The sequence below is a fragment of the Muscardinus avellanarius genome, assembly GCF_963383645.1.
Source record: "Muscardinus avellanarius genome assembly, chromosome: 1".
Lineage (NCBI taxonomy): Eukaryota > Metazoa > Chordata > Mammalia > Rodentia > Gliridae > Muscardinus > Muscardinus avellanarius.
Genome location: NC_137786.1, coordinates 44,878,532 through 44,905,892, shown reverse-complemented (window position 1 = coordinate 44,905,892; position 27,361 = coordinate 44,878,532). Strand labels below are relative to the sequence as shown.

At 41.1% G+C, this 27,361-nt stretch overlaps 1 protein-coding gene across 1 annotated transcript in view; it reads right to left on the bottom strand.

Annotated features, from left to right (window-relative positions):
- Nucleotides 1-2,703: 2,703 nt before the first annotated feature.
- Nucleotides 2,704-27,361, bottom strand: part of GZMK (granzyme K) — a gene marked incomplete at both ends in the record, with an annotated part of 73,428 nt that continues 48,770 nt past the window's right edge. Inside the window, 6 exon segments of the mRNA XM_080702732.1 lie at nucleotides 2,704-2,856; nucleotides 3,301-3,573; nucleotides 5,600-5,741; nucleotides 8,399-8,546; nucleotides 12,524-12,586; nucleotides 26,904-27,015. Of these exon segments, the coding sequence (XP_080558858.1) occupies nucleotides 2,704-2,856; nucleotides 3,301-3,573; nucleotides 5,600-5,741; nucleotides 8,399-8,546; nucleotides 12,524-12,586; nucleotides 26,904-27,015 (891 nt within the window).

The window sequence follows — 27,361 nt, the reverse complement described above, 5'->3', positions numbered from 1 at the left end:
GTAAGGAGGTTCTGAGTACTGAATGGCATCAAATACTGCTGATAAAGTAAATGAAAGGGGGCTGAGAACTGGCCACTGGGTTTATCGATTTAAAGAGGTGAACAAGAGTGCAGGTAAAAGCCTTGATACGAGCCATTTCATTGGAGTGGAGGGCAAAAGCCACACTGGAGTTTAAGAGAGAGAGTGGAAGGAAAGAAATTGGAGGAGAGATATTTTACTTGAAGAGTTTTGATGTAAAAACTTTAGTGATAACAGAGAGGATCAGATCAAAGCGAGCTCTCCGCAGTTGTCCCCAGTTGTGAGGATGCCGTTGGAGACCCTGTGTGCTGTGTTCTTTCTCACATCTCATTGGAGGCACCTTCACAAATCCCCCCAAAGCTGGGGTGTTTTGGTAGGGTCAATATAACCATTTAAAGTTGCTGCTCCTAGTTTCAGTCTCTAAACACAGACAATTTTTAAAAATTTAGATATTAGTTATATAGCATAAAATTTCAAACTGTGAAGTTCAGTATTTTTTATTATATTCAAGTATGGCAAGCTTGGGCACCTATACCATATCTAATTCCAGATTTTCTTCACACTGAATAGAAGCCCTATACTCATTAGCAGTCACTCTATTTTCCCCCTATCCCCAGCCAGTGGTAACCACTCATCTTTTTATCTCTGATGATTTGCCTATTCTGGATATTTCATATAAATGGAATCATACAATATATGGCCTCTTGTACCTGTCTTTTTTCACTTAGCTTGTTTTCAAGCTCTACCCATGCCCAGCCATGTTCATATAAACAATCTATGACAGAATGCCTTAGTGCTTCATTTGTCTTTATGGCTGAATAATATTCCATTGTATGAACATATTACATTTTGTATATGCATTCATTAGTGATTGGACATTTGGAATCTTTCTACTTTTTATCATTCTGAATAACTGTTATGAACATTTGTAGATGAGCATTATACCCTAGAGTAGCTCTATGTTCAACCTTTTGAGGAACTGCCAAACTGTTTTGCACAGAGACTGTACCATGTCATACTTCCACCAGCACTGTATAAGGGTTCAATTTATCCACATCCTCATTAACACCTTCTGTGGTTTATTTGTTGGTGATGGCCATTGTAGGGGGTATGATGAACAATTCTTTTTTTTTTTTTGATACTGGGAATTGGACTCAGGTTCATTCTTCTTCCAAGCTATACCCCCAGCCCTTTTAATTTTTTATTTTGAAACAGGGTCTCATTAAGTTGCTGAGGGTCTTACTAAAGTTGCTAAGGCTATCCTTGAGCCTGCAATCCTCTTGTCTCAGCCTTCCAAGTACTGGAATCATAGGCATTGAAGCACCATGCCTCACTTTGATGGATAATTCTTAACTTCAAATTCTGAGGTCATGTCATTTTAGTTCCTTATGTGTTACTATTTCTAGTTTACAGATATGAAATAGAGGCACAAACTAATTCCCTGCTCAAGGTCTTAAGCTTTTTAGTGAGAGAGCTAGAGTTAACCTAATAGACCAGTGATCTTTCTCCTGGGTTGTTGACAGCTCTGTGGCAATGCTAGTCAGGAACCTGAGATATGAATAGTCTCTATAAATACAGTGAAGATTTCAGGAGGAAGACGCTTGCGGCTGATCACAAGGGGAGTGGGAAATACTCTTGATCTTTCCCCAGTTCCCTTCCTAACACTATAGACCCTGACTCTGCTGTGTGTCCTTCAGAACCAGAGCCGGTGTCCCCTGATTTATGAGTCCCCTCATCTTCCGCTAGACTTGTATGTAGCACTTGGAGGGCAGTGATCTCGCCTTTACTCCCTCCTGATTTACATTCCTGGGCACAGGGCCTGGTGCTCCATGGTGGGCCCTTAACAAATGTCCCATGAATTAAATTGGATGAATCAGTTAGATCACTAGAGTACGATTTTATTGAAATTTAGCACTTTGGATAAAAGTCACAACAGAAAGATGAGATACAAATGGTAGGTGGTCTTTTGTTTTGCTAAATATCATTTATTAAGAATAACAGAACTAAGTTTAGTGCTTGCATGTATACGTTGGCTAGCTAAGGCAAAATGAACATTAATAGTTGGCTGAGCTGAGGCGTAATGGCAGATGAAGCTTACTTGTAATTAATAAGTGATGCAATTTCCCTGAACTATCCCTGGCCTGAAACTTCAAATTTCCTAAGTATCTAAAACATAAACTGAATGTACCTTATTGTCTTTGTAGTTAGAATTTTTATAAAAAGCCAAAATACACAGATGTCTACTATTAACAAGTAAAGATCTCCCTTTTTCTCCCCCTGTACTTCCAAAATGAAACAGAACCTCAAGCTCTAAATTTTAGGGGCCACATATATCTTGGAAGAATGAAGAGTATTCTGGCTTTTCCTGGGATCAACTTCTCAGCAAACACAATGGGGACAGTCCTCAGATTCTGAATAAAGAGTTATCAAATGCAGGAAACTTTCCCCTCTAACCCCCTGAGGGATGTATCTTGCCATGGATAGAGAATAAACGTGAAGGTGGAGTCTTGGTGAACCACGTGGGAGTGAAGGCAGGAAGCCATTTCACTGACATCTGTTTCAGACAGACTGTAACATACACGGAGTCCGGAGGGTGCTGAGCTGCTGCTTGGGAGAGGCTCGGTTCTAACCCCTTTGCTTGAGGTCTCCTGGTGCTACTTCAGTTGTCTGCCTTGAAGAAGGGTGTTATATGGCTCCTGCAATGGTTTTCTTTATCCAGCTGAGATATTTGTTTGTAAGGAGAGTATAGACACCAGGTTTCTTAGGGTCGCCACATTTCCCAAAGGAAGTGATACCTCTGAAGATGTTATCACAAATCAGAGGACTTCCAGAATCGCCCTGGAACAGAAACCCATTTTATTCATTCATTGATTTATTCATTCATCACACTTCACCCATGCTTTTTATCTCTTGTTCCCTATTTAAAGCTAATTTTATTTTTTAATTAATTAATTAATTAATTAATTTTGGTGGTACTGGGGTTCCTGGAAACCCTTCTACCTCCAGGCTACACTCTCAGCTCCCTAGCAGCGTAGCGGCAGCTGACATGATTATCATTGAAATGGCTGGAGAGCATCCGTGGAAGGTGGCACTGGGAATGATCATTTGTAAGCGGGAATGGCCCCTAAGCAGAAGGTTTCACCAGGGACAAGGAGCATCCCATCGTGCCAGTGTCTAGTGGACCTCACCGGGGTTGTACGCAAAGGTTATACGACTGTCGCGCACTCTTTTAATTTTTTTTTCTTATAGCCAAAAGATGGTTAAACATTTTAATTTACTTACTTCGCATGAGTCGTCTTCCCCTTTTTTGCCACCAGCACAGATCATGGTGTTTTCAATAACTGGCTTGAAGTTATAGTGCTGCTCATTGTTGCATATTTTTCGATCGATCACAGTGACGTTGACTTCTCTCAAGGTCGTCGAAACTTTGCAGGAGTCTCTTTTGGTGCTCCCCCACCCTGCCACGTGACACTTGGTGTTGGGTTTGACATCTGCTCCTGTTTTGGGCAGTTGAAGTATTCCTACGGCTTTGGTCATAGTTGCTTTACCTTTCAGCTAGGAAAACACAACAAAACAAAACCAAAAACGCACATACAGAAGTTGCTTACAGTCTAAAGAGGGAAGCAGAGAAAGAAACAACCTTCTTGGTAGTAGAGGGCATTATATATCGTGGATAAAAACACAGCAGAACTTAGCCTAAGGAGCATCTGGGGGTTGAGGAGGAAGGTACCTACATTGCCCAGGAGGTTTGATGGGATAAGTTGGGTGGGGTGGGGGTGGGAGGTGGAGATCTAAGGGTGAGGCCAGGGCTGATGGTCTCAAGGCAGATCATGAGGAAGTTAGGCTATAAGAGTTGGGGGCAAAGAAAACAGGCTTTGTCAGAGGCACATGGAGACCCAGGGCCCTCTCTTTACTCCCGATGATGAGAATGCCAGGAGACCCTGGGCTTGCTCTTAACTGTTGCTAGTGAGGCTCATCTTCAGCCCTTTGGACCAGTGGGACCCTTCTGCTCACATGATCTTCCCAGGCGGTCTCCCCCTCTGTTCCACTTCCTGCCCAGTAGCCAGAATGATCATTCTAAGGGATCTGATCGTGTCACTCATTTCCTTCCCCTTGACTTTCAGACTCCTACTGAGGTTTGTAGGGCCTGGCTTTGTGGTCCACGTTCTTTCCTCTAACTTTATTGTAACTCTCTTCTCTCCTCTTGCTCCAAATGAACCCTTTTCCACATGCTTTTCTTCCTGGTGAGAAGACCCCAGCCCCCCTTCCTGGCTGAGTGCTATGTTTCCCTGACCATCCATTCTCTCACCTGCTCCCAGAGTGCCCTCTTCTGAGCTATCTCTGTCGTGATGAGTTACAACACAGATCAGACCTAGTTATTTGTCTCTAGATCCTGAATGCCTTCAGGGGGAGCTTGATTACCACTTATTTTTTGAGGAAGGGAAAAGCAGGCTGTCACTAAAAAGTTAAGTACAAGAGCCAGCCACTGTTTTTTTTTTTTTTTTCTTCTTGTTGTTTGTTTTTGGTACTTGGGGTTGAAGCAGGGGTGTTCTACCTCTGAGCCACACCTCCAAGGCCTATTTTTATGTTTTGTTTTGAAACAGGGTCTCATTAAATTGCTGAGTCTCACTAAGTTGCAGAAACTGGTCGTGAACCTGTGATCCTTCTGTCTCAGCCTCCCAAGTTTCTTGTTGCTAATAAATTCCCACAGATAATCAGTATTGGATGAGGTGACCCCAATGGGGTGAGCAAACACACGGCTACTCTGCAGTCATGTTTGAGTGTGGGTAAGGTGGTGTCATGGTCCACGCCGCAGGAATGATCAAACACAATCACAGCTGTAACTTTTTTCTATTGTTTCTGCCTCACAGAAAAGAAAGATTTATTAAGACGCATAATGATAGAATTGTCCCACTTACTGGCAACACATAATTCAGAGCAAACTGCCACTTCCTGGAATCCTCCCCCAAACGCTGGACTCAAGCTGAACTCCCTTGGCAAGTCCCATTGTCCCACTGCAGTTTTCTTTTCTTTTTTTTTTTTTTTTTTTATTGTGCTGGGTATTGAACCCAGGGACATTCTCCTCTGAACTACACTCCCAGCTCTTTTTATTTTTTGTTTTGAAACACTCTTGCTCAGTTATCAATAGTCTTGCTAAGTTGCTGAAGCTAGTCTCAAACTTGTGATCCTCCTGTCTCAGCCTCCCAAGAACTGTGATTACAAGCATGGGCCACCGTGCCCAGCACACTTCCTCTTAACTGAATACTCATCCCAGCCATTTTTTTTTTGAGAAAACAGATTCCTGTGCTGAGTTAGTATCAGTAAGTACAAATTTCTTTGACAAGGGGTGAGTTCCTGGTGGTCTTTGGTTGATGAGCATCAGCACTTTGGGTGGCCACATCCTCCCACAGCAGGGGAAGGAGCATGGGAGGCCATAGTGCTGGCCACAGGCCCTACTGCTTAACCCCCTACTCTTGCCATTAGCCAAGCCAGTGTGGCCAAGTGTATAGAAACTGGGTCAGGTTACACCGACCTTTTACTATTCAAAATAAGTTATCGAAAACACCCCAAACACATTTACCTGAAGGAGTTGGAGATCCCCTTCAAGAAATTGTGGATCATAGCATGGATAAGGAATTGCCTTTGCAACCGAAAATATTTGATCAAGTTTCTCTTTCTGGGATGTTGAGTGAGCCCCAAGAATAATTCGTGGTTTGCCCTTCCTGGAAAAAAACAACAATGAGCATCAACATTTTTGTAAGAGACAAAATAAAGCTAAACTATTAATTTCCCCAAGTCGGATTAGTGTTTTCTTTAAATTTTTTTTTTTTTGGTTTATTGTAATTCTCCATCATACTGGGGTATAGGGTGACAAGAAGATACATGTACACAACTTTTGGTGCCCTAACCCCCGGTCCCTCTGCCTCTCTTCTCTCTCCCAGTGCTTGTCTTTCAGATTGCAACTGGCAATTTTTTTTTTTGTGTGTGTGGTACTAATGATGGAACCCAGGGGCATTCTACCTCCGAGCTACACCCCCAGCCCTATTTTTTAGTCTTTTATTTTTTGAAACGGACTCACTGAGTTGTGAAGGGCCTCACTAAGTAGCTGAGGCTGTCCGTGAACCCCAATCCTCCAGGCTCGTCTCCCAAATGCTGGGATTACAAGCGTGCGCCACCACGCCCGGCTGCACTGGTAATTTTCTACACATTCAAATCACTATTCAACTGTTACACTCTAGGCTTTTGTCCCCCCTCTTCCCGTCTCTAAACCCCCTCTATTACCCCATTAGAGTCTCTCCTCCTCTGCCTGATGTTACCCTTATTTCTAAATGGCTTCATATTTATACATAAGCACAGCAAGGAAGAAGGAGCTTATGGAAACTTTTGATGTTTTAGTGTCTTTACTTTAAACCTCCAAGATGTGTGTAAGGGCACATTGCTTCAGCCTTACTACACATCTTTCAAGGAAGAAGCAATGAGATGATCCCAGGGCTCCAGTAGAGGAAGAGCACTGAGCTATAGAGAGAGGCCGGTGAGGTCTGCTGGGCCTGGGCGCTGCTGCTTGGAGAAGGGTTTCCTGGGGTGGGCGATGCCTGGGTTTCCAGACTGGAGGGAGCTGGCTCTGCCATTTGGCGGTCCAGGAGGAGCTGCCAGTTTCTCCACCTGCTTCAGATTTGTGGAATAAAATCTCTGTTCTAGTGGCCCCCCAGGTGTTGACACCTAATAAAAGAGACTAAATTCAAGAACTTGAGTAGAAAAAGGAGGTTTGCATTTGCTTTTGTTTTCCTGGGCTTCCGGGAAATAGTGTGCCTTGTTGAAGTCTTCAAAGATAAGAAAGGTCAACCAGAGTCATGCTTTCGAAAGCTACAGTGAAGAAGGGACCTGTGACTTAAACATTTCCTGATTTGTTGGGTCAACTTGGTACCGGACAGTCGTATTAATTGAGCATGCCAGTGGCTGGCTTTATTTCCAGTTTGAACTATGTTGATGTTTATATTCGACAAATTCTTATTTTAGACAAGAATATAATGTAAATCAATTTAAGTCTCCTTGAGAAGCTAGTTTTTTTTTCTTCAGTACTGAGGATGGAACCTAGGGGCATTCTAACTCTGAGCTACATCCCCAGCCCGATATTTTAGTCTTTTTTTTTTTTTGAAACAGGGTCTCACTGAGTTGCAAAGGGCCTCACTAAGTAGCTGAGGTTGTCCATGAACTGTGATCCTCCTGTCTTAGCCTCCCAAATGCTGAGATTACAAGTGTGTGTCACCACATCCAGCTGAGAAGCTAGTTTTTAAGCCTCTTTTTTTAAAATTTGTTCATGCAATTTATGTTAGAGCGAACAGGGAAGTAACAGGTATTACTCACCAAACACAGAAACCAATTAGGAAAATAGCACATCCACATGGTAACAATATTCTGCCTTTCAAATTATGATTAGAAAACCATTAGCCTTAGCCATAGCAAACTGCTATTTTAAAAGATAAACAATCAAGTAGCAGTAATTTTTTGTCAGTGTAATATATAATAAAAATAAAGACAGAATAACAATGACATAATTAACAGTAGGCAAACCAGCTATAATCATCGATGATATTCAATTTGATCAGCTTTGTAAAATACATTTATGAAAAAATCAGAACAATATTCCAAAATCCTGACAGTGATTGTGTGGGATTTCCGAGATTGAATGTTATCATTTGCCTTTCCTATTTATCAAGTTTTTAAAGACTGTTGCTACTTATAATTAAAAAATAATTTTAGCCAGGTATGGTGGTACAAGACCTGTAATCCCAGTATTTGGGAGACTGAGACAAGAGGATTGCAGGCTTTAGGCCAGCATGTAGTAACTTAGTGAGACCCCATTTCAAAGTAAAAAAGTAAAATAAGGCTGGGGGTGTAGCTCAGAGGCAGTATGTCCCTGGGTTCAATTCCCAGTAACACACACACACACACACACACACACACACACACACGCACGCACACACGCACATTTAAATGATATAGCTGGGCATGGTGGTGAACACTTGTAATCCCAGTACTTGGGAGGCTGAGACAGGAGAACCACAGGTCCAAGGACAGTCTCAGAAATAGAGTGAGGCTCTCAGCAACTTAGTGAGACATTCGTTTCAAAATAAAATATGGCTGGAGGTATAGTTTGGAGGTCGAATGCCCCTGGATTCAGTAGCCAATACAAAAAAGAAAAAAAAAAGCTCCTGCATTTCAATCTTATTCTGTAGAATCTGGCCTTTGCCTGCAGAAGTAAATTTTAGACTAGGACATAGCATTGGACATCTTGCCTGCTTTCTTCTCCAATGGGACTCATTGGTTGTTTCCACCTCCCCGAATCAACCTGAGAATGGGAGGGACTGAAATTACTTACAGGTTGCAGTGAGCTGCTGTCAACACCCAGTTTTCTTTGATCAAAGCCCCTGCACAGATTTCCAGCCCTTCGATGAGAACCATGTAGCGTCTTGCATGAGGTGACACTTCATTCCCTCTTATAATTCCTTCACAGGAGTCTAGGAGAACTAAGAGAGTGATCCAGAGTAAAATTTCACCTTATGCATTCATCCTTGCCCTCAGAAAGCTTGGCTGTAGTGAGTAGATCTGGTGTGAGTTCATGCCTTTGGGGTAGAGAAGAGCAGGTGAGGCTGGCTCAGTCTTAGATTCTGTTCCCTACAGCACTTACATCCTTGGTAGTGAATTACCAAACCCAGTGTGGTACTTAGTGTGGGGGTTAGTTTTATTATAAGTGAACGTTTCTAGTATGCTAGACTTTTAAATTATTTTTTGCCACTATCTAACTTGATTGCCACCATTTAAGGGTAAAATTGATAAATACATTTATATACTTTTTTTGTACTTAAACTTTAGCGTAATAATAACAACCTGGAGTGCTTAACTGGTTCCCCAGTTATGCATGAGATTCCCCTGCCCCCAGAGTCTGGTACAGAAATGGGAAAACTAAATTTTTTAAAATTTATTTATTGTTTTTCAGAGACAGTTTTTTTTTTTTACTGGTAAATGGCTCAGTTGACAAACTTACAGAACTGAGCCCCAAACAAAGGGCTCACATGATCCTGTACCCTTGCTCTCTCACTTGGGAGAGGGGAGGGTAAGCTTTATTATACCTGGCAAGGTGTTTAAGTTACGTACCATCCCCCAGCTCTCTCCAGTTTTCTAACTGGATCTCTCTTGTTTACATTAGGGAGAGGTCCTGGACCATGACTCTGGGTTGCCTAAAAAACAAGCTCTCTTTTCTTTTGGAAGTGCCTGCTCATTTGCTTGTACAGGGCAACTAGGGAACTAGTACGTTTTCCCATCTTAGGTCTAAACTAACAATATTTCCAAGGCTTTGAATGGGTGTCCTAACTTATTTCCCCCTTTTGAAATTTTTTTTTTTTTTTTTTTTTTGGTGGTACTAGGGTTCCTGGAAGCCCTTCTACTTCCGGGCTACACTCCCAGACCTACCTTTTTTTTTTTTTTGAAACAGGGTCTCTTAAGCCAGCACGGCTGGCTTCGAACCTGCGTGATCCTACTGTCTCTGCCTCCGAAGCGCGGGGATTACAAGAGTGCGCCACCACGCCCGGCTTGAAAATTTTTAATATACTTAAACGAGAAATTCTCAACCTCTAAGGCTACTTTTAGTCAGAGCAGCGTAACGGGTTGGAAGGAAATTGAACTTTAAATAAGTATCCCTGGAGGTTCTGATAAGGCTAAGTCTAGCACAGCGGCGATTTATTCTGTTTTTGGCCCTTTGTGCTGCCATTGCTAGCTGAGGACATTTCACAATAGCCATTTGATACGTGATATAGACAGAGGACCAAGTGGCCAATGGAAACCAGGAAGGAAGAAGGGAAGGTTGGGTCCCAGCACACTTGGCAGCACACTTACAATGTGGTTCTGGCTCCCAAACTTAATTTTTCGGCTCCTAAAATTGCTTGGGAACCGAATTTCCCCTCTTATTCAAAGGCAAGAGGACTGTTGGAGACAAAAATGAACAGACAGACAGATAAAATTCCCTACTAGAAAACGATGTGAAGTAAAGGAATCTTTTGATCTTAACACCTGAAAAGAAAAAGTGTCCTTTGAGGACAATGTCTGAACCTCTTGCGTTTGTTTACTGAGGACCGTGTTAGTCTAGCTTCTTCATCTGAATCTGTGCTGTATACGAGAGTCCATGTAGATATTAAGGTTTAGGCTTTTAATCACTTTTAGTTATTTTTGTTTTTATTATTAGTTGTGCAGAAAGTGAGGCAAAAGCTGGGCGTGGTGGCGCACGCTTGTAATCCCAGCATGTGGGAGGCTGAGACAGGAGGATCACGGTTCGCGGACAGCCTCAGCTACTTAGTGAGGCCTCTTGCAACTCAGTGAGACCTGGTTTCAAAATAAAAAATAAAAAATAGGGCAGGGGGTGTAGCTTGGAGGTCAAATGTCCTTGGGTTCCATCCCCAGACCCGCAAAAAAAAAAAAAAAAAAAAAAAAAAAAAAAAGTGAGGCAAAGCAGATGAGCTATAAAAAGGAACAGGGCCATAAAATAGATGTTGTGTCTAAAGTACAAGTACTGATGAGTCTTACCAACAGGGAAAGATAAGTAGCAAATCCATTAACTGACTTCTGCTTGTACTTTTAATCCAGGCTGAAATCACTCTAGGACCTCTTTTCAAAATAATCCATACATTTTCAAAAATTTCCATGCGGTAATTCCATAACTATTTTTGAATAATTACTATCAAAATGGATGCAACGAGGATCAAAACACTATTCTTGCCACTGAAGAGCTGTAGTAGTAGAAGGATGTAAAGAACAAGGCTGTGGACAAAGGCTGACAATGTTCAAAGTGCTTTAAGAGGTCAGCTTGGGAGCTACAGGACTCAGACCAAAGGAAATGCTGTCAACAGGAAAGTCTTTAAGACAGATTTTTTTTTCCTTGAAGGAGATTGAAGGGTGTATAAAATATCAACAGCTGGGGGCTGGAGAAGATTTCAGGTTAGGAATGATATAAATAACAGGCAGCACAGTTGGGGATTGTAAGAATGAAATAGGTGGTCCATGGGTAATATTAAACTGAATGTGATAATTCATTGTGCTTAAATGCTTTTGAGGGACAGACTTGACATGTGTCTTACAGCCAGCCTTTACCATTTTGATGGTCAGCAAAGTGATTTTTTTTAAAGCTCCAGCTTGATCTGCTATCTTTCTTTTAATTTTTCAGGGTTATGTTTATTCTAGCTTCTATAATTTTCCATGATCTCTATGGATAATTATATCTTGAATTATTCTCTAATAATTCAAAGCATCTTTAACATAACATCTCTTCTTTCTGTCATTCGTATCCCGGATCTACTATTTACTAGCCGATAAATTTTAGAATATTTACTAATGTCTCTGATCTTTGTTTCCTCATATGTAAAATGAGGCTGATAATAATGATGCTTAAGAAGATTACATAAATTAATATATGAAAGGCAATTAGAATATTGCCATTTTTAATTTGGAGCTTTATTAAGCATCCACACACACATATACCTTAGAATCGATTATTTTAGCCGGGCGTGGTGGCGCACGCTTGTAATCCCCGCGCTTGGGAGGCAGAGACAGGAGGATCGCGCAGGTTCGAAGCCAGCCGCGTGCGCTGGTTTAGGAGACCCTGTTTCCAAAAAAAAAATGTAAAAATAGGTCTGGGAGTGTAGCCCGGAGGTAGAAGGGCTTCCAGGAACCCCAGTACCACCAAAAAAAAAAAAAAAAATCGATTATTTTATCCACTAGAAATGAACATGCATACTAAATCCTGAAACTATGTTTTAAGATTCATCTGAGGGCTTGGGATGTAGCTGACAGAATACTTGCCTAGCATGTGTGAGCCCCTGGGCTCAATTCCCCAATACGTCAACAAACAAATAAATAAAATAATAAAAATATGAGAGTTATGACCATTTGGTTATATTAGTTTAACTGGGAGGTCCCATACATACCCAATTTAATAGCTTTGCCAATTTTCCACTTAAAGACATTGCTCTGTAAAACTGGCTTGGATTTATGGAAGCTGCCAGGCACAGTTAATGCTTTCATATTTTTGCTATAAATACATAGGATATTCTTCTTCTCTCCTCCTCCTCTCTCTCTCTTTCAGTTCCAGTGATTGAACCCAGGGTTGCTCTGTCTCCGATCTACATCCCTAGAACTATTTTAATTTTAATTTTTAAAAAGGGTTCCACTGAGTTGCTGAGGGCCTTACTAAGTTGCTGAGGCTGATCTCAAACCTGCGATTTTCCTGTCTCAGCCTCTCAACTACTGGAATCACAGATGTGCACCCAGCCCAGCAAACTTTCTTCTAAGAAAGCCAAGGTGCCTATTAGATAGCAAGGTAGCAAGGACAAATAGTAACATTGAAAATGGCTGGAAATTATGATTTCTTTTTCCTTTTTATATAACAAATTAAACCAATACAGATTTCTACTTTCTTACAAGCAAGATGAAAAAAATTAAAGAAAATTAATCTTACCTCCAGAAATTAGAAGAAAGATAGCAGTAGGGAAAGAGAAAGGAAAGGATATTTTCATGGCGTCTGTTGTCCACATTACAGAGACCATTTAGTTTTAGGTACTGGCTTTAGTTATATATCATGAGACAGAAAGGATGTGGGTTTTCTCTCTTTTTCCTTCTCTGCTGTGCTGCTGAAGGTTCTGGGAGATTACTGGAAAATATAACTTTATTTTATCTGTGGTTTGGTTATTTATTTGTTTCACAAGTGAGATAATTTCCTCTGAGGTTAGATGCCTTCTACCTTAAAGGGCAAATGTAAAATCATGAGACTGCTAATTTAAGAACATTCAAAAGAAAATTGTTCTTGAAAGAAAATAATCCAATAAAAATGGACTAGACACTTCTCAAAAGATACACAAATGGGCAACAAACATAAAAATGCTCAATATCACCAATCGTCAGAGAAATATAAAGCAAAATCACAATGAGATACCATTTTACCCTCGTCAGAATGGCTATCATCTAATAGATAAAAACAAAACAAAGACAAAAACAAATAATGGTTAGGATGTGGAGAAAGGGGAACTCTCATCAAGGTGGGAATGTGAATTAGTATAACCATTATGGAAAATGGAGATTGCTTAAAAAACTAAAAATAGAACTACCACATGACTCAGCAATGCCACCCCTGGGTATACATCTAAAGGAGATGTGATCATTATACCAAAGCATTACTTGTACTCCCACGTTTATCGTAACCATATTCACATAGCTGAAATATGAAATCAGCCTAGATGCCCATCAGTTGATGAGTGGATAGAGAAAATGTAGATATGCATAATAGAATATTATTCAGTCACAAAGAGAATGAAATCCTGTCATTTGTACCAACATGGAAGCCATAAATGAAATAACACAGACACAGAGAAAGACTATACATTTTATTCATTTGTGGAAATTGAAAAGTTGATTTCATTAAAGAATGAAGTAGAATAGTAATCACTGGAGACTGGGGAGGACAGGAGATAGGAAGAATGAAAAGAAGTTAAATAACAGGCACCAAAACATAGTTAAAGAGGAGGAATTAATTTCGGTTTTCTATAGCGTAGTAGGGTAAATAGGGGTTAAAACATTTTTTTGGTGTGTGTGGTACTAGGGGTTAACCCAGGGGCATTCTACCTCTGAGCTCTACCCCCTAGTCCAATTTTTAATTTTTTAATTTGAAATAGGGTCTCACTAATTTACAGATGGTCTCACAAATTGTTGAGGCTGTCCTTTAACCTGTAATCCTCCTGTCTCAGCCTCTCAAGTACTGGGATTACAAGTGTGCATTACCATGCCCAGCCTAAAGCAATAGTCATACACACACACACACACACACACACACACACACACATATATATATATATACACACACATATATATATAAATATATAGGATGAAATTCCTAGCACATAAAAATGATCAGTATTTGAAAAGATGGGAGTACTCATTATCCTGTTTTGATTATTATACACTGTATACATGTATCAAATTATCATACTATACTCCATAAAGATGTACAAATATGTTTCAATAAAATTTACCAAAAAAGAGAGAATTGTTCTTCTTTGACAACTTTTTTGTTTTCATATAAGAGTTGAGTTAAAAGCTGGGAATTCGAGTTGTCTTAGTTTGTTTTGTGATGCTATAACAGAACACCAGATGCTGGTTAATTTGTAAAGAACAACGATTTTTTTTATTACATTTCTGGGAATGTGGGAGGCTGCAAAGTCCGAGGTCAAGGGTCTCATGTCTGGCATGGTCTTTTTGCTACATGATAACACAGTGGAAGGCATCACATGGTGAGAGTGTGACAGAAAGACAAGGAGAGAAGGTGGGGTCAAACCTTTTAAGAAACCCACTTCCATGATACCTATCCCATTCCAGCCATAATGTTATAACCTATTTGTAGGAGCAGAACCCTCATGACCAAATCACCTCTTAAAGTTCTCACCTCTGAACATTGTTGCATTGGGAGTAAGTTTCCACCACATGAACCTTGGGGACACATTCAAAGCATAGCACAAGTCTACATCGGAATTTGTTTTGAAAGGTTATTTTAAGACTTATTCTAATGTGGGCAAAGAATAGACATTTGATATTTGATGTACTCATTCTCGAGACTGTTTTGTAGTCATCAAGGAAAAACTGAGTTTATTTATAGTAATGGAGGTAAGGCATAGGTGGGAGGTAAAAAGGGGCATGTGGATGCATGGTAGCTGTTGCAGTGAACAGTGTGGCTGTGTGTGTTTGTGTGTGTGTGTGTTGGGGGGGAATAATCATAGGGATTGTGGAGAAGGCAGGCTTCTATTGATGATATTAAAAGTGCTGGGGGAAAAAAGCACAGGCCAAGGCAGATGAGAATTGAAGGCATGCTATGAAAGCCAGGATACTCCTATCTGCAACTGCTGTTCACACTGATCTGAAAATCAGAGCCAAAATATGATTGCAGTGGTGGAAGAGCTGCAAAGGAATCTGAAGGTATAGCCTTCAGACAGTCCTTCCTAGGTCACTATCGGGGCCCTCATGGGAAAAGTTAGGGCCTAAGAATTGAATGGGGGATATTTGTGAGGGTAAGCTTGAGCATCTCCAGCGCCTCAATTCCTTAAACCTTCTGGGATAGCTGAAGACCCTACTTCCTTGGCTGGGGGAAAAAGCCTCCCTTGCTTGGAGACCATGCAGTGAACTGATTTGCAAAAGGTGCCTCCCACGATGAGGTTAGTTTTGGGAAGGACCTGCCCTTGCCACCCCTCACTGACTCCAGACTGACAACCTGGGCCAATCTCAGCAGATCCCGAGTAAAGAGCTATAGTTGTTGCTCTGGGAGAACATATCTTATGTCCTAAGGAAGCACAGGGTATGGCAAATGTCTAGCAGCCCACACCAGGAGAACACTTGTGGGATTGCATCTTGAAGTTGCTAGACTTGGGGATCTGGGGCTCTAGCCACTCACGCCTTTGGTCACCCCAGACTCTGATACCTCCAGTATTTGCATCTCTTCCCTAATATCAATTCCATGCATCTTTCCTCAAATTCCTGCTCAGTCTTTAGTACCCTCAACTACAGATCCTTTGATTCCACTAGGACTTTCGGGTCATTGATCTGACCTCTTTTCACTCCCTCTCACCCTCTTTTCTATTTATACCATTTAAACTCTGCTCTTCAACATACGGATGGGGAGCTCATCACCCTGATGTTGTTCAGCACTGTGTCAGGTGCTGACACAGTGGGAAGTGACTACAGTGGTCAGATAGCGAGGATGGAGGTTTTCCATGGACCTAGTGGCATGGGCACCTTCTCTCAAGACCAATCCAACTACTGCCACCGCTGGGTTCCCAATAGCAGAGTGCCAGCAGCAGAGACTGATGCTGGACTCTCAGTATAACCACGTCAGTTACGTTAGACTCTTTCTACCCTCCATACTCCAGATATAGGTTCACTCTCTCTGCCAGTAACACCTATAGCAGCTCATTGTCTGATCTGCTGACATGAAACATGGCCTGAGGCCAAGGGACACATTTTATTACACAGAAAATTAGACCAGGGTGAATGACTACTGGATCCATCATCCAAAAATGGCCACCCTAATGCAATGGCAGAATAAACTAATAAGGACTCAGGAAAGGTGGCAGCTGAGGAAAATCTGGTGGATTTGTGATGTTGAAGCAATGGCCAATATATGGTGCCATGTCTCCCCAAACTAGGATACATGAATCGCTAGAGAAGAAAAAAGTGGAATGGTCCCTCTCACAAGATTCCCTGAGGACCTTTAGCCACTCACCTCTAGGGTCACCAGGGGCTCCAACCCTCGGCCACTCACTCCTATGACCACTTCAGACCTTGATACCTCCAGTCTTTGCATCCCCTCTCCAACCTCAATTTCATGCACCCTTTCCATCTTCCCTGCTCACTAGTACTTCAGCTACAGATCCTTTGATCCCACCAGGACTGTCAATGCCTTGTCAGGACTTTCTAATGCCTTTTAGGTATATCTCAGATGACCTCTACCTCATCTGTCTAGGCAAGTTATTTCTTCCAAGTGACTACTGAAGCAATCAGCTCTGTGTGGGCTACAATCAACTTCACATCGATACCACCCAACATTGCCAACATAGATCCTCACAGAATGTATCTTATCTTCCTTCCCTGGGCATCCCCAATGTCACTGAGATGTGGGATGCTAAAAGATCTTCCTGATACACACATATAAGCCAGAAATGGAGGTGGGGCATGAAATGCCCGATGAGCAAACTCTGGCCCATCGAATTAGAGTCAGTGTAAAAATTCTCCGTTGCCTTTTGCAGGTAGACTAAATGGAGAGAGACATGGGTGTTCAAAGAGAACTCAGAAAGTGGTCTCATGGGATCAAGTATCACTGTGCCTTAAACCAGGGGTGGCCATTGTGGCAGTCTATCGGCAAGAGACTTCTTGCCTGCCAAATTCTCTTTCTCTCCTGTTTCTCTGTGGTCACAGTTCTTATTAAAATAGGAGCATCTAAGCTTGCTTCTCGGGCTTTGCTTTTGGAGACAGTTAAATAAAAAGGCAGATTAGTCTCATTTTGTTTATGTTATTTACATATACATCTAAATACACAGAAGGAAAAACACGAGAACATATTTTAATATCAGATATTGGCAGGAGTTGTCTCTTAAGGCTGTTATAGATGCTTATTTATTTTATTCTTTTTATTTAATTGGAATTTAACATTTTTGCAATGAACCCATGTTAAGGGCAACCTTTTTAAATAAAAATATAAAAGTTGTTTTAAAGAAAGATTGAAGCCGGACATGGTGGTGCATTCTTGTAATCCCAGCATTTGGGAGGCTGAGACAGGATTGAGGTTTGTGGACAGCCCCAGCTACTTAGTGAGGCCTTCTGCAACTTAGTGAGACCTTGTTTCAAAATAAAGAATAAAGAAAATATGGCTGAGGGTGTAGCTCGAAGGTAGAATGCCCTGGGTTCCATCCCCAGTACTGAAAAAAGAAAAGAAAAATTTATTCATTTGTTTGTACATGGTATATAATTTACTTTGGCAAATTTTAGAATGCATATGCCTCAAAATATAGATGACATTAAAATATATTTTTTCATATCATTTTGATTCTGAGGATTCTTTTTAATGATTGGAACTTTTTTCCCCAGTTAGTAGTACTTTCTACTAATATGAACTTTCTACTAATATGAACTTTTACATATAAAACTTTTTTCATACAAGATATTGGTTATATTTTTAAATACCTTTATTGGTGCATTAGAGTCTCACACCATGATATAGTTTACAGTGACAGTGGCACGCATGCACACAGCACTTGGTGGGCTTTCCCCTGGCTCCTTCCCCACTCTCCCCTTCCCCTTACAGGATATTGAGATTGGCAGTGGTATTCACACGTATGTACGTAATGTCAATGGATACGTTTCTTTCATTAACTCCCCCTCTCCTCCTCTCTGCACCCTGGCTCCACTGGAGTGTCTCCTCAATTATGTAAGTCCCTCTTATATTCTGGTTACTCCCTAGCTTCTACATATGAGAGAAACCATATGACCCTTCACTTTCAGTGACTGTCTAATCTCACTTAACATAATGTTCTCCAGGTCCATCCATTTTCCCCAAATTGCCACAATTTTGTTCTTTATTGATGAGTAGAATCTGAACAGTCTATCTACCAATGAGGCCAAGATTTACTGTGAAAATAGTATTTATATAACTCAGTATTCATTTATACTACATATATTTGTTGAAAACTTTCTGTTTTAGATTGTATTTTGAACCTGGAAAATACAGAGATAGATTAAGACATACTCTCTGTACTCTCATTATCCAGAGGGGGAGCTCTCCGAATGTTACTTTTCTCATAGTCTCTCTGTCCTTCTATCTGTCCATCAATCGATCCACACACTCATTCACCCAGTCTTTATCGAGGATCTGTCATATTTGAGACACTGGAATAAGTGTTTTATGTAGAATATGATTTCAGAAAGTGCACTATTCAGTTCATATTTGATTAGGTATGTCCTATACGGTGGGCATACTGCTAGATAGAAAGGTAAGACCTGCCTCTCTAGACCTGGATGATGTGGCGAGCTGTAACTAGCTCAGCACTGGAGGAACTTCAGTGTGGGAAGCAGTGGGAGGTGGGGTTAGTGAGCTATGTCTGTTATTAGTATTGTGGAGAACTTTTAACACCGTGATAAATAATGTGTGCAGACTATCACAGGACAATGGGAGGCCAGTGAAGAGCTCTCAGCAGACACAGGATCTGTCCTTTTTAGAGAGAGACCACTCTGGTACCAGTGTGGTGGTTATGGCAGCTCTTAAATGTCTGCACATAAGAAGTTTTAAGGAGCAGCAATCTGTTGGAAGGTGGGAATTTGGAAAATTGTCTTGAGCAGTGTTTTCATAGAAATACTCAGCATTAAAGAACAAAATTACATCATTTATAGGGAAATGGATGGAACTGCAGCGCATTATGCTAAGTGAGATTAGTCAGTTGCAAAAAATAAGAAATCGGATTCTCTCCCTAATATGTGGAAGATAGGTAGAAAATGGGCTATAGGAGGAGCTATAGACAAGAGGGAGAAACTATAAGATGAGCAAATAAGGCGATCTAACTGAGGGGATGGGAGGGGGAAGAAGGAAATCCCCTAATGTGCATTCACAAGCATATCAAGGTAGTCACTCAGCCAAACATGAGGAGGGAGGGGGAGGAAATGGGGTGGGAACTGGGGAAGGGCTAATTGGGTGATGTGTGCATGTATGCCTCTACATCTCATACTCCATTAAGATGTATGACTATAATGTACCAATAAAAAATTAAAAAAAGAAATATACAATTTTAACCTTGCATGGGGGCTTATTGAAATCAGGGTGCTTATTGAAGAAGATGCAAAAATTCATATTTTGGAAGAGGCTAAAGCTCCCAGAAATGGAGGAGGAAGTGAGGCTAGAGACAGGGTGATTAGTTTAAAAATGATTGTTCAGAACTGAATTAATAGAGTCTGAGGGGATAGGAGGGAAGAGGCAGGTTAAATGGTTGTAATTAGTTTATTTATTGATAATAAGTTTCCACAAAGAAACAAGGTGATTTGGGATCAGTGAATCCGGGCCAGGGAAGAGTGGTCTGAACTGGAGAGTAGAGATGGCTTCTAAACTTCTCTTGAAAAGAGGTGTGGGGTAGGAGCTGCTCCATCCTCTGCCTCCAGTAAAGGACTAGTGTGGCTTTGGGCACAGTGGTGCGCACCTGTAATCCCAGCTGCTCAAGAGACTGAGGCAAGAGGACTGTAGGTTTGAGGCCAGCCTTAGCAACACAGTATAACTCCTGTCTCAAGAAAAAAAAAAGTCAAGTATAAGAATGAGATTTTCCTAAAGTGGGACTGGTGAAAGGGCAATCGTCATTTGTTTGACTTTCTGAACCATGAGCTCAGATTCAACTTTGTTGTGAGAACAAGCTTTTATGAGGTTCTCACCAAATCTCTTGATGGCAGTTTGGTCAGTTAGATGTGGCGCAGGGTCAGAAGTATCTGTGGGGTGGGTTTTCTAGGTAATAAAGCAGCCTTTCCTGCTCCCCAGCACAAACTCTGTGTCTTTCCATTGTCACCACTAGACCACTCATCGCCTCTTACTGTTGCTGTATCTAGCACAACCTCAGGTGCAGCCCCTTTCTTTTCTTTTCTACCAATTTATTGAGAGATATAATTCATATATCTTACAATTTACCCATTTAAAGTGCACAATTCAATGATTTGGGTACATTTCATTAATAATTAAAAGTATATATAAAACATTAAAATTTGCTATTTTAATTGTATGATTCAATGGCATTACTTATAATTTGTGTGACCATCACTACTAGATATTTCTAAGCCTTTTCATCACTTTCTTTTTTTTCTTTTTCTTTTTCTTTTTTTTTTTGAGGTACCGGGGGATAGAACCCAGAGGCATTCTACCTCCGAGCTACACCACTAGTCTTATTTTTTCTCTTTATTTTTAAACAGGGTCTCACTGAGTTGCAGAGGGCCTCACTAAGTAGCTGAGGCTGTCCGCGAACTGTGATCCTCCTGTCTCAGCCTCCCGAATGCTGGGATTACAAGTGTGCACCACCACGCTCGGCTTTTTAATCACTTTAAATAGAAACTTTGACTACTAAACAATACATTCCCATTCCCCTCTTTCCCTAGCCCCTGGTACTCCTTTAAATTGTCCTCTGTCTTTATAATATTGTCTGTTCTAGTTATTCGTGTCAGTGGAACCAAACAATAATTGTCCTCCTGTCTGTTTTATTTTACTTAGCACAGTGACTTTAAGTTTCACTCATGTTGTCGCACGGATCAGAGCTTCACTCTTTTTTTGTGGCTGCATAACATTCCATTGTCTCTCCAGTCATGTGTTGATGGCATGTGGACTATTTCCACCTTTTGATTATTATGAATAACATTGTGTAAGAAATCTGTTTGGGTCTCTGCTTTCAATTCCTATGGGTACATACCTAGGAAGAAATTGCTGAGTATGCTGTGCGTATGATCCAGCAATTTCCTTGACATTCGTTCTTGGCAGTTATCATCTCTTTTGTGGCCTCACATGTATGCTCGTGGGCCAGGCCTCCTATCTACCTGACATTTGTACTTGGAAAGCTACTAGATGTTCCCAGCATAGCACCTCTAACACTGAACTCTTGAACTTCCTCCCCCAAACTGCTGTTTTCTGCAGCCTCCCCCATTTTGGCTAATGGCAACTTATTCTTTGAATTGCTCGGGATAAAAATATTATCTTTAATTCTCCTTTATCTTTTTGTGTCTGATATTCAAGTTTCAGGAACTTCCGCTGGACCTACATTAACAAGGTAACCAGAAGCAAGTCACTTGCCATGCTAAGACCATTCCACTGCTTTCGTGGTCTGTGCCACCTTCATCTTGGGCTTGAATACAGGACTCTCTGCTTCTACCCCACCCTGTAATTAATCATCTCAAACAATGTCTTTAAAACATCACTCAGACTTCTGATTTCAGTGTAGGATATAGAAAGTTGGAAATAATATTGATACCACTCTTACAATGAAGAAAATTCTGGATAATGTATGGATAATCTATATAATCATTTTTCTCTCTGTGTCTTTGGGGTATTCAGGGCATTCTACCTCTGAGTTGTACCTCCCAGCTTTTTATTTGGAAAAGGTCTCATTAGGTTTCTGAGATTCTCACTAAGTTTCTGAGGCTGGCCTCAAACCTGCCATTCTCCATCCTCAGCCTCCCAGATACTGGGGTTACAGGTGTGCACCATATGCTTAACTAAATGATACCATTGTTTAAACTTCATAGAGAATCAAATAGACTTAAAATTAAGGGAAGGTAGGTGCCTCCAGGGAGAGAAGAGTCTTGCTTACCTGGAGCAAACATCACAGAAGCTGATCAGAAGCAATCATGAATTTCTAAGGGTGAACTGCGGGTTAGCATGAGAATATAGTGCTCTCAGGAGCTACAGACACAAATGAAATGTATAACTACTAGCAAGCTTTTCTCCATGGATCTTACCATGAAAAATACACGGGGGTGAGGCAGGAGGCTGGAGAGGGCCTCCTCTTGGGGGGCAGAGGAGAAGAGCAGCCCTCACTTCAGGAAAATAACGAAGCTTTCGCAGGATACCTCATCCCTGCTTTCTTCATAGAACAAAGGCCCCAAACTGTTGAGGAAAGGGCAGCTCACCCCCAGAGCACAGGTGAGGCCTATGTGTGGCCCAGGGGAGAGAAGAGAAATCCTTCTAAATCTTCCATTCTTGGGGGAGAGGAGGAAAAGATCCTTTCCCACTACGGGATGGATAGAACTGAGATCTTTCCACACCTGAGAGACCAAAGTCCACAGTAAAACTGATGCTGAGCCAGGATTACAGAAAATGGCCCCACCCTGCCTAGCAAAAACAGGGTAACAAATAATGGCAGTTAACAACTAGCAAGGGATGCACAAGCATGGAGACAGCTCTTTGAAGTGCAGGCTCATGGGGAGAGTCCAGCGCTGAGGTGGAATAAAACATGAAGAAAAACTCTGGTAACCTCCCTCGACTGTAAGCACGGGGTCCTGCCGGAGGAACTGAAAGCCTGTGGGGTGCTGAGGGTAACTGCAGTGAGAATAAGAGCAGACTGAGATGACTCGACCGGGGTGACTCAATTTCTCACAGTAGAGTTCTAGAAAAAGAAGAGTTAGTCGCCTACCCAGACATGAAGCTATTGACTTGCAAATATAAGACACACAGAGACAGGGAAGAAGAGCACAGTCAAGAGGCGAACAACAGAATCTTTCTCAGATGTCATCCAGATGTTAGAATTATCATGAAAGGAACTAAGATAGTTATGATTAAGATGTAAAAATCTAATGCAAATGGTGCATAGCGTGCTTGGACCTATGAGGTATCCTCAGCAGAGAGATGGAAACTGTAAGAAGGAACTAAATGGAAATACTAGAGGTAAAAAGCGTGATGAAAGATTAGTAACCTTGATATGTTCTCTAGTAGACCTGACTTAGCTGAGGAGATAGACAACTTGAAGAGAGATCAGTAGAAATTGCTCCAAATGAAGCACAAAGATAAAAGAGTGAAAAACCAAACCAACCAGACAAACAAACAAAAATAAACTCAGAGCAGACCATTCAAGAGCTATGGAACAGTATCAAACTAATAGTCATAGAACTGGAATTTCAGTAAGAAAATAGGGTGAAACTTTGATTCCCAGTGAAGGAATGAAAGGCTTTGAAGTATCTGCGATGGGCTACATCTGAAAGTTAATGCCCAAGTGGATGTGATGGTCTAGATAGAGACCGCAGTCTTTAGGCTGTGGTCAGAATAATGTGGTCATTATTCAATTAAATAATAGGGCCTGCTCTGAATCCCGCCCCATAATTTAATATCAGCCTCATGCCTGAGCACAAGAGTAACTGGTTTATGTGGCTGTGGAGAGGATTACTGTAAAATAGTAATCCTGACTACTAAATACTTGGTTTGGAGGATCCCAGACATTTTCCCCTGTTTCCCAGTTGATTTTAAAGGGTTGTCATAGCCGGGCGTGGTGGCACATGCTTGTAATCCCCGCCATTGGGAGGCAGAGACAGGAGGATCACACAGGTTTGAAGCCAGCCACGCTGGCTTCAGAGACCCTCTTTCCAAATTAAAAAAAAAAAAAAGTTCTGGGAGTGTAGGCCGGAGGTAGAAAGGCTTCCAGGAACCCCTGTACCTCTAAATAAATAAATAAATAGTTGTCATAGTAGAGAGGTGCTCATATCAAGGGTTGCCTGGTATACAGTTGATACTCAGCAAAGAGTGTACTTCTTCTCTACCAACTCAACTTGGAACCATGTCCAAAGCATATCTTTGCCAGATGAATACTGGAGGGTGATGTTGGCGGCTCCTTTATTATTACGTGGGTGGGTAGAGTCAGAAGAGAGTCAAATGAGTAAAATTGTAGATGGGCGGTTTCCCAGGGATCACAGGGATTTTTTTAATCCCTCCTTCCTAGTTTTTCTTAGCACCCGGAGACAAGGGGCTTTAGCCAAAGGAACCACTCAGCCAAAAGAAATGGTAGTGGCCTCCTCTCATTTCTCTGAGATCTAACTCACTGTTTCCTTTACTCCTAAACAGCTAGGTATTTGTATTATTTATTTAGTTATTTCATGATAACACATACTTTAGGTTGTGACATAAGACCTTTCCCTTCCTATACAAAATCCTTGAATCAGTAACATTTGGTAATTAACTGGTAATGGGGGCTAGGTGATGGATCTGTAAAAGAGATCTGTAAAAGAGACAACCAACAGAATTTTAAGGAGATTATTCTCCTTTAAAGCAGAATAATAAAGATTATTCTCTTGTTAAAATAATAAAATAGGCCGGGTGTGGTGGTTCATGCTTGTAATCCCTGTGCTTGGGAGGCGGAGACAGGAGGATCGTGCAGGTTCGAAGCCAGCCGTGCTGGCTTAAGAGACCTTATTTTAAAAAGAAGAAAAAAAAAAGTATAAAATTGGTCTTAGGTCTGGGAGTGCAGCCTGGAGGTAGAAGGGCTTCCAGGAGCCCCAATAACACCAAAAATGAATGAATGAATGAATAAATAAATAAATAAAAATAAAATAAAGATTATTCTCCTGTTAAAGAAGATTATTCACTAGCTTTAGGAAAATAGATTCCTTGATAGCTTGTCTGTGTTATCTATATTTAATTGTCCATTTGACAGAAAGTGATCTTGTAATCTATCTTGTCATTTATATAGATAAATATTGATCTTGACCAGTTCATCAAATATCCTGAAAATATTGACTAATTATAATGAGTTACAATGCAAAAAAAATATTTGAAGTTCAGTTTACTGATTACTGCTTATTCTGTTACTACTTGAACATTTTGGTATTTTTTGTAATAGTTGTCTGAGTAAATGTAAAGAGCCATGGAGGACTATGTGTATACCTGTGAATGAAACATTGTCAACCTGGACTCTTGGTATTGGGAAGGAGGGAAATGGGAAGGCAGGGGGGCATCCAGCCCTGTGTGAATGTATGATATTGTCAACGTGATCTACATTATGATGTGAGACTATAATGCACCAATAAAAAAAGAAGTTCCTCAAACAGAAAAAATATACACAGGTATATTCAAGTTTTTGTAGTGTTTATAGAGAGCAAGGCAGATGCAGTTTTTTGTGGTCATGCACTGAGTCACTTGAAAGAACAGCTGTTGGTCAGGAAGTTATAGCTGTTTGACATAGATATGCTGTATCTTACTTCAATAAATACTCAGAGTCTGAAAACCACATGTTATGTTGTGGGAAAATAAAGTTAATTACTAGGGGGATCGGCATTTGGCAATTTGGGTGGTAGTTTTTGCTTTGTTCACCAGACTATTTTATTATATTAGGTTTAACTGAGTCTCAAGAAAGGCTTTTGATAGTGCCATGGCTTGAATGTTTGGCTCAAAGTTCATGTGCTGGAAACTTAATCCCCAGTGCAACTGTGTTGAGAAGTGGGGCTTTTAGAGGTGATTAAAATGAATTTATGCTGTTATTTCAGGAGTGGTTTGTTATCTTGGGGTGGATTCCTGATAAAAGGATGAATTCAACCCCTTTCCTGTCTCTTTGTTTGGTGTATGCTCTAAACTTAGAGAGAAAGTTGGCACTGAGAAGTGGTGCTGTTGCTATAAGGAATTCCTACAAATGTGGAAGCAGCATTAGAACTGGGCAAATGGGTGGAGGAATTTGGGGGATCCAGCTAGGAGAAGCCCAGCTTGATGCCAATGGAGCATTAAAGATCACAGAGAGCTATAGAAAAACTCTAGAATTTCTTAGAGATTACATAAGTGGTTGTGATCAGAATGTTGGTAGAAACATGAACAACAAGACCATTCTGAGAGGGTCACAGAGGGAACTGAGGAGGTATCAGAAACCAGAACAGAGGCCATTCTTGTTACACAGTGGCAAAGAACTTGGCCAAATCATATTGGAGTCCCAGGATTTTGTGGAAGGTGAAACTCAAGCACCATGAACGAGGATATTTGGTAGAAGAAATGTCTAAGTAGTAAAACATTCGTTGTCCAATTAATCAAGGCTGGGAAGTTGCGGGTTCAATCTGCTCCATCTGAAGAAGCAGGGAGCTGAGAGGAGGTGTGACATGACTTCATTCCAGCTGCAGCAGGCTGAAATAGGAGGCCTAGGTCTCCAGCACCCAGTGGTGGCCAACCGGGTATATGGGCACTCCATATGGAGACTTCTATATAGCACATCTGCCTGTCTGTATGTCCACACATCTGGGACACACACTACATTGTCTCAGTCCAGTTTATATACCAAGTTGGATAAAAAGTGACAACTAACTATGATACGGATTTCATAAGACAACACGGCTTCCTAAAGGTCATTTATAGCTGATTTTCATACAACAGTGGCCTTCGCCAGAGGGAGGCAGGGAAGCCTAACACACACAGCATGTTTGGACTGTCTCCACAGCATCCAAAGTGCAGCATGGCTTCATTCAGCTACTTATAGCAAAATGAGAGAAGAGAGAGAATTTAAAGATGAAGTTATAATTAACAAGAAAGCAGAAAGGAAAACCTTTGAAAAATTTCAGCTTGGCCATGTAAAGAATAAAAACATGTGTTTAGGAGAGCAAACTAAGGGTTGGCCGAGGCGCTCTTTGCCAAAGAAATTACCACAACTAAGAGAGGGAGTTATTCATCTAGACAATGGAAGAAAGGCTCTGAAGGCCTTTTGGAGATCCTTAAGGTTGCCCTTCTTATCACAGGCCCAGAACAGGACCTTGAAGGCAAGTTTTCTAGCTGGGCCACTTGAGACCTTAGCATTTGCTGCTCAGAGCCACCTTGGGACTCCGCTCCCTACCTTGTACTGTATCCCTTGGCTGCCCCAGCTGCAGCTCAAGCAGATCCAGGTGTGGCTTTGGCCACCACTTTGGAGGATGCAAGCTGTTGGCTTTAGTGGTACCAACATGCGGCTAATTTTATAGGTGCATAGATTCATTAGCTGTAACACATGAAATCCTAGATATCAAAGGATGACAAGCATAGTATACTCAGGATGTGGAACATGGAGTTAAAGATTATTTTCCAGCTTTAAGACTTAATGTTCGATTTTTGGACTTTTGGGATAAATGACCTTTTTCTTCTTAACTTTGGAATGGGAATGTCTATCCTATTCCTATCCCATCACCATATTTTGGAGGCATGCAACTTGTTAGTTCCACAGACTCAAAGCTGGAGAGGAAATTGCCTCTGGAAACATAACCCCACCCACATCATTCAGATTGGACTCTGGACTTTGGACTTTTGAATTATGGCTGA